General features: G+C 48.0%; 1 protein-coding gene across 2 annotated transcripts in view; it reads left to right on the top strand.

The window, feature by feature from the left end:
• Window positions 1-485: 485 nt before the first annotated feature.
• LOC139760761 (protein Skeletor, isoforms B/C-like) overlaps window positions 486-8,406 on the top strand; it is an 84,805-nt gene continuing 76,884 nt past the window's right edge. For both annotated transcript variants that reach the window (XM_071684314.1, XM_071684313.1), the window contains exon 1: window positions 486-641. In XM_071684314.1, coding sequence (XP_071540415.1) covers window positions 581-641 — 61 coding nt within the window. In that variant the 5' untranslated portion in view covers window positions 486-580. The remainder of the gene's footprint in view (window positions 642-8,406) is intronic.

The raw sequence follows: 8,406 nt of genomic DNA, 5'->3' as shown, positions 1-8,406 counted from the left end.
TCAATGTGGCCAGTCTTGATCCATGGTGGCCAACCATTGCCCTTCAGTGTGGCCAACCCTGACCTGTGGTGGCCAACCATTGCCCTTCAGTGTGGCCAACCCTGACCTGTGGTGGCCAACCATTGCCCTTCAGTGTGGCCAACCCTGACCTGTGGTGGCCAACCATTGCCCTTCAGTGTGGCCAACCCTGACCTGTGGTGGCCAACCATTGCCCTTCAGTGTGGGCTGTGGGTGGCCAACAGGGCCACTGGTGTACATAGCAGTGTGGGTGTCAGTGCTGCCAACTCCACCGAACAGATGACGACCCTGTTACCTCCCTGGCTCGTTACAACTTCACGTTTTCTTTTCAATTCTCTGTTCTTGTTGTTTTTTCTCAAAGATAATGAAGTGAAGGTGACGTGACGTGTTACATTACGTTATGTTGCAGTTGATGTGAGGATGTGACTTATATTAGCGTATCCAAGATGACGTCACTGTTGACATCTAATGAAGGAGTGGAAGTGGAGCAGTGGGCGGGGCTTGTAGCAAACAACGGGGTGTTGGCGAACTTGGCGCGCGGGTTGGTCAGTGTGCCACCACCATGGGAAGGAGTTACTACACTGTGTGCCTGTGTATCTCTGTCGCCACTCTCGCTGCTACAGGTCAGTCATTATCATACACCTTAGACCGTTCCACATACTACCAGTGTACATGGGTTGTCCGTTCTACCTACTACTAGTGTACGTGGGTTACACCTATTACCAGTGTACGGGGGTTGACCGTTCCACCTACCAGTGTACGTGGATTGACCGTTCTACCTACTAAGTGTAAGGGGGTTGACCGTTCCACCTACTACCAGTGTACGTGGATTGACCGTTCTACCTACTACCAGTGTACAGGGTTCTATGTACCACCAGTGTACGTGGGTTGACCGTTCTAACTACCAGTGTACGTGGGTTAAGCGTTCTCCCTACTACCAGTGTATGTGGGTTGACCGTTCTTCCTACTACCACTGTACGTGGGTTGACCGTTCTACCTACTTCCAGTGTACGTGGGTTGACCGTTCTACCTACTTCCAGTGTACGTGGGTTGACCGTTCTACCTACTACCAGTGTACGTGGGTTGACCGTTCTACCAGTGTACATGGGTTGACCGTTCTACCTACTACCAGTGTACGTGGGTTGACCGTTCTACCTACTACCAGTGTACAGGGTTCTATGTACCACCAGTGTACGTGGGTTGACCGTTCTAACTACCAGTGTACGTGGGTTAAGCGTTCTCCCTACTACCAGTGTATGTGGGTTGACCGTTCTTCCTACTACCACTGTACGTGGGTTGACCGTTCTTCCTACTACCACTGTACGTGGGTTGACCGTTCTACCTACTTCCAGTGTACGTGGGTTGACCGTTCTACCTACTTCCAGTGTACGTGGGTTGACCGTTCTACCTACTACCAGTGTACGTGGGTTGACCGTTCTACCAGTGTACATGGGTTGACCGTTCTACCTACTACCAGTGTACGTGGGTTGACCGTTCTACCTACTACCAGTGTACGGGGGTTAACCGTTCTACCTACTACCAGTGTACGAGTGTTGACCGTTCTACCTACTACCAGTGTACGTGGGTGACCGTTCTACCTACTCCCAGTGTACGTGGGTTGACCGTTCTACCTACTTCCAGTGTACGTGGGTTGACCGTTCTACCTACTACCAGTGTACGTGGGTTGACCGTTCTACCTACTACCAGTGTACGTGGGTTGACCGTTCTACCAGTGTACATGGGTTGACCGTTCTACCTACTACCAGTGTACGGGGGTTAACCGTTCTACCTACTACCAGTGTACGAGTGTTGACCGTTCTACCTACTACCAGTGTACGTGGGTGACCGTTCTACCTACTCCCAGTGTACGTGGGTCAACCGTTCTACCTACTTCCAGTGTACGTGGGTTAACCGTTCTACCTACCAGTGTACGTGGGTAACCGTTCTACCTACTACCAGTGTACGTGGGTAACCGTTCTACCTACTACCAGTGTACGTGGGTTGACCGTTCTACCTACTACCAGTTGACCGTTCTACCTACCACCAGTGTGCGTGGGTTGACCGTTCTAACTACTACCAATATACGGGGGTTGACCGTTCTATCTACTACCAATGTACGTGGGTTAACCGTTCTACCTACTACCAGTGTACGTGGGTTGACAGTTCTACCTACTACCAGTGTACGTGGGTTGACCGTTCTACCTACTACCAGTGTACGTGGGTTGACCGTTCTACCTACTTCCAGTGTACGTGGGTTGACCGTTCTACCTACTACCAGTGTACGTGGGTTCACCGTTCTACCAGTGTACATGGGTTGACCGTTCTACCTACTACCAGTGTACGTGGGTTGACCGTTCTACCTACTACCGGTGTACGTGGGTTGACCGTTCTACCTACTTCCAGTGTACGTGGGTTGACCGTTCTACCTACTACCAGTGTACGTGGGTTGACCGTTCTACCAGTGTACGTGGGTTGACCGTTCTACCAGTGTACATGGGTTGACCGTTCTACCTACTGCCAGTGTACGTGGGTTGACCGTTCTACCAGTGTACATGGGTTGACCGTTCTACCTACTGCCAGTGTACGTGGGTTGACCGTTCTACCTACTACCAGTGTACGTGGGTTGACCGTTTACCTACTACCAGTGTACGTGGGTTGACCGTTCTACCTACTTCCAGTGTACGTGGGTTGACCGTTCTACCTACTACCAGTGTACGTGGGTTGACCGTTCTACCAGTGTACATGGGTTGACCGTTCTACCTACTACCAGTGTACGTGGGTTGACCGTTCTACCTACTACCAGTGTACGTGGGTTGACCGTTTACCTACTACCAATGTACGTGGGTTGACCGTTTACCTACCACCAGTGTACGTGGGTTGACCGTTCTACCTACCACCAGTGTACGTGGGTTGACCGTTCTACCTACTTCCAGTGTACGTGGGTTGACCGTTCTACCTACTTCCAGTGTACGTGGGTTGACCGTTCTACCTACTACCAGTGTACGTGGGTTGACCGTTCTACCAGTGTACATGGGTTGACCGTTCTACCTACTACCAGTGTACGTGGGTTGACCGTTTACCTACTACCAGTGTATGTGGGTTGACCGTTTACCTACCACCAGTGTACGTGGGTTGACCGTTCTACCTACCACCAGTGTACGTGGGTTGACCGTTCTACCTACCACCAGTGTACGTGGGTTGACCGTTCTACCTACTTCCAGTGTACGTGGGTTGACCGTTCTACCTGCTACCAGTGTACGTGGGTTGACCGTTCTACCAGTGTACATGGGTTGACCGTTCTACCTACTACCAGTGTACGTGGGTTGACCGTTCTACCTACTACCAGTGTACGTGGGTTGACCGTTCTACCTACTACCAGTGTACGTGGGTTGACCGTTCTACCTACTACCAGTGTACGTGGGTTGACCGTTCTACCTACTACCAGTGTACGTGGGTTGACCGTTTACCTACTTCCAGTGTACGTGGGTTGACCGTTCTACCTACCACCAGTGTACGAGGGTTGACCGTTCTACCTACCACCAGTGTACGAGGGTTGACCGTTCTACCTACTTCCAGTGTACGTGGGTTGACCGTTCTACCAGTGTACATGGGTTGACCGTTCTACCTACTACCAGTGTACGTGGGTTGACCGTTCTACCTACCACCAGTGTACGAGGGTTGACCGTTCTACCTACTTCCAGTGTACGTGGGTTGACCGTTCTACCTACTTCCAGTGTACGTGGGTTGACCGTTCTACCTACTTCCAGTGTACGTGGGTTGACCGTTCTACCTACTACCAGTGTACGTTTGTTTGCAGTGGGGAACCACAGCTTCCGCTAGGTGATTAGATGCTGAGTGGTTAGGTTAGGTGCCGAGTTAAGGGGTTAGGTGCCGAGTTAAGTGGTTAGGTGCCGAGTTAAGTGGTTAGGTGCTGAGTTAAGTGGTTAGGTTAGGTGCTGAGATTAAGTGGCTATTGAGTGTAGGTGCAGGTAGCGTGCCTCACCTAAGTTTGACCGGTAACGGGCTTGGGGCCTCTGGCTGTGGGGCACCGGAAAACTGCTGTTCGAGTCGGCTGTGTTACTTGGTCGTGGTGTGGCTTTATATTTCATGCTGTCGTCTGTAATGGTGATCGACGGCTTGAGGTATGAATGTTGCGTCATGTTTTGTTGCTTGGTGGACGCAGGAATTTCGCTATCTATCGTTCATCTCAAGACTCGTAACCTGATGTTGCCTGTGGCGCTGGTGAACTTCGTGGATCTTCTCGTATTGTTCGCGTCTATAGTGTTCGTGTCATTCAAGTTCATACTTACGACGTTCGTTGTCATACAGTGGCCATCTTGCTCATTAGGCTGAAATTTCCTTTTGTGCGAAGTACATGCCGGCCATGTTTACTGTCGAGCTAGATTAACGTTTTGGTCAACTTTGTTAAAACTATTGAGTCGTATCGTCCATTCCTGTTATCACGAAAGGTTTGGGAAATGGCTGTCAGGATAGACGTGCCGTTAACAGTGGCGAGAAACTCTGCTGTTTGTTGACTTCTTGCTCAAGACTGGAAAAAATTGACATGAATTTGTTGTGAATGTGAGCCTTTTAACTTACCTGATTTAGGCTTGAAATGCAGAGGCACGAGCCATCGCCACCTCCACTTATGTTGCCTCGAACCCAAACTAGATTTTCTATTTTCTCATTTAGTGAAAAGCAACGTGTTCTTGTATCCTTTCTGAGAACATAGTTCATCTTCCTAGGTTGAGCGATGGTTACTTTACAGTTTGTCTTGATCAAGAAACATTGTAGGATGTGAACAGTTATGTTTCCTCCTGTATAACCAGGTGTAATATATCTAGCTATGAATACTTACATTTCTAGATGAGGTCGGTCGTTCTGAAGCTCATACTTCGAAAATTTGTGTTCTTACTTTGAACAGTTTCGTTTACAGTTACTCCTTAAAAGGCCAGTACGTTTTTAGGTAGGAGTGAGTGGGTGTAGGTGTTCATAAATGTATGCAAGTCATTGTTCACAAGTAAAGTAATTCTTTAAACATGATATTAATACTGTCTTTGAGAGAAAACGGCACCAGAAGAATGAGCCTCACCGGCATGACTATAGAGACGCTAGGCAATCCATTGGTAACATCTGTAACCTGATTTAAGAAACTGAGGGACCTGAAGACCCGGGGAACCGGATGGAGGGGACTAAAGACCTGGGGACCAGAGTGGATGGACCTAACCACCGGGGGAACAGTGTAGGGACACAATACCCAGGGCACCGGGTGGAAAGGCTTGAAGATCTGGGGAACCAGTTTTGGCCCCAAAGATCTAGGGAACCAGGTGGACTAGTTGGAGGACATGGGAGACTTGGTGGATGGTCTCGGAAACCTGGAAACCGTATAGACGGGCTCGAAGACGTGTGAACCTGGTGGAGGGGACCGAAGACCTAGGGAACCAGGTGGAGGGTTTCGAAGACCTGTTGAATCGTGTGGAGGGGCTTAAAGACCTCGGACACAGCACCTTTGGGGAACCGGGTGTAGGGGACTAATGACTTAAGGAATTGGGTGTAGGGGCCCGGAAACCTGAGAAACTGGGTGTAGAGGCCTGAAGGCCTGAGGAAACAGGTGAATGGGCATGAAGATTCCAGGAACTGGGTGGAGGGACGTGCAGCTGCTCTTTGTATCAGACTGGGTCTAGTCATGACTCCATGTTGTAAAGGATGAATGAAGGAGATTGAGAAAGCTTGATATTCTCGGGTATGCTAAATGCCTTCCATCTTGCCAAACACAGCAGATATATTATTAGTTTTAGATTGGAAATTGTTGCATTACAGCACATTTGTTAATTACCCTTTGTGTAATATACTCTTACATCCAGCACTGTGCATAAGAGACTGAGGCATCCATTGCGTATGTTATGCCTATTTAAGGTAATGAAATTTGGGAACCTTGACCCGATGTATTACCAGCTATGCCTGGTATGTGTGTGTGAGGAAGGGGAGACACTTGGGCAGCCAGCCACCAGAGAAATACATGTTTCCCTCGTGAGGGTGAGAGTGACTCACTGATGGGTGCAGCTTCCTGCCCACATTTGGATAACTGTTTAAGGTTGTGTTGAGGTTTCCGTCTCGACCACTAGGCGAGTCTGGGACCAACCCAAACCTAGCCGTAACGCCACATGCCTGACAATGTTGGCCGCCACCACACACACACACACACACACACACACACACACACACACACACACACACACCACCTGTCAGCGTAAGCCGCCGTACCTGACAGCATAGGCTGTCGCTCTTTAACAGCATTGGCCGCAGTTGAATTAAATCCTCTCACGTTCCTGTTTCTTAATTTCTTGATTTTAGTTAAGAGTGTATGGCTCAGTGTAGCCTGCTACTGAGTTTTGTCAACGATTTTTTTCATAATCCTGCCAACAGCAGCTGATGGAACTAAGCTTTATGTCCTTCACAAGTGTATGTTTTAGCGTGATTTTCTAGTTAAAGTAGCCACGCCCGAAGCATAACTGCCTTATTCCTCGATCAGTTACTTTTGGTCCCAGTAAAACCATAAGGGTCGTCCAGGGAATGCTGGACAACATCAGGTTGTCGTGGTCTGGGGTGGTCGTATGATAACGGTAACAGACTGTTTTTCATTACATCTGGTTACTTTCCGAGCTTAAGAAAATCGTGTGAATCTGCGTGTCCTGCCACACTTGGAACAAGCAAAAGTTCGTGAACGTTGGGTTTTGAAGAAAGGGACGCACTGGCCGTCTGCTGGGTGGGAGGGGGCTATGTCTGCTGCTCTGTGATGATGATTGCTTTGGTGGCAAACGAGTGTGAACTGTAGAAGCTTGTATGAGTCAGGGGGAGTGTGCAAGAGTTGGGAACTAATGCGAATAACACTAACGTTTTTAAGGTTAATAAAGATTGAGAGGAATATTGGAGTGTAAATTTGAAGAGAACTTAGTGACGTGATTTAGATGACTGAGAGTGGACATGACAGCGGATAGAGCCATTAAAGGTGAAGAGCCATAGGATGGGTAAGGCATCAAAGGTCCTGATTTCATTGAAGAGTATATGGAAAAAGAGGTCAAGATGGGTATCTCTGATGTTACATTAGTTCCAATAATATATGAATGCCAGGCTTGGACCTTAGAGAACAAGTTACAGAAAAGTATGGAAACATTGAAAAAAGCTTGAACAATATCTATCGAGGACGGATAATCGAATAAGAAATGATAGGGTAAGGAGGAGGCTTGGTAACAAAGTAGTCGAAGAATTAGAAGAGGGTGTGCCGAAATGATTTGGACATGGAGAGGATGAGTGAAGAGAGGCTGATTATGAAGCTGTGTTAAAAGCGGAGGAGACAAGAAGGGGTAGACCAAGATAGAATGATGAAGTTAAAGGTGCTTTAAATGATAGGACTCTAAACATAAAGGAGGTAAGGCGTGCAAAGGATAGAGCAAATTACAGGAAGTGTTATACAGGCGACGATGTGCTTCCAATAGACCGAGATACGTCATGTGAAGTGGTCAAGGAAAGTAATGGAAAGGTTTGTGAGGCTTGGTTGTAGATACGGGGTCCTAGTTTAGGTTCGTTATACCTGACAGCTAAAGAGCGGATGTGAACGAATGAGTACGATTTTCGTTGTGTACGTCGCTACACGGGAAACGTTGGACAAGTATCAAAAAAATGAGCGTTGATTATCACATGGTGCGAGGTGGTTAGTTGTGTAATACTACCGACTGTGTACATTTCCCTTGGTGAGAACTGCCAAGTCACGTCAGGGGTGTGACTGTAACATATGCCGTGAGTGCTCTTGCCCCACCGTGAGAACCAGCATTGTGGAAGAACTGATATGCAGCCGTTCATCGAGAACTTCACTATGACTCTTGACCCAAGTATTGGCCTGTGTTACAGCAGTCACGCTACATCCAATGACTCGTTCTTTCCCGCTATATATAGTTGGTTTGTTGTGCTACCAGAATTTGGTGTCCGTGATATGAGAAGGTACTTTTCGTACTGCGTCAGGCAAACTTACGTTTATTGAATTGGCTGAGGACGTACGGTAAATATATCTATATCTATTTTTAGGAAATACGAAGCATCAGAAGTCTTACATTTGCTAAGGTGAAAGTAGAATCGGATGGACGAAGACAACCAAATCTATTGGAAATTGTGTGTGTGTGTGTGTGTGTGTGTGTGTGCTGCTTATATGGTTGTATTTAACAATGAAGTTTTACATTCGTGGCGCTCCATCTTGAGTGTGATTATGTTACGGGGAGAGGTTAGTAGTGTGCTATCCCGTCTCTTAACCATGTACACACGATCATGTTTTTACTCGCATGTATGCACACCCCAACCAAGGCTAGGTACCCATCTATCGACCACCCCTCCGAG

The sequence above is a fragment of the Panulirus ornatus genome, chromosome 38, assembly GCF_036320965.1.
Source record: "Panulirus ornatus isolate Po-2019 chromosome 38, ASM3632096v1, whole genome shotgun sequence".
Taxonomy (NCBI): Eukaryota; Metazoa; Arthropoda; class Malacostraca; order Decapoda; family Palinuridae; genus Panulirus; species Panulirus ornatus.
This window is presented reverse-complemented; position numbering and strand designations above follow the sequence as displayed.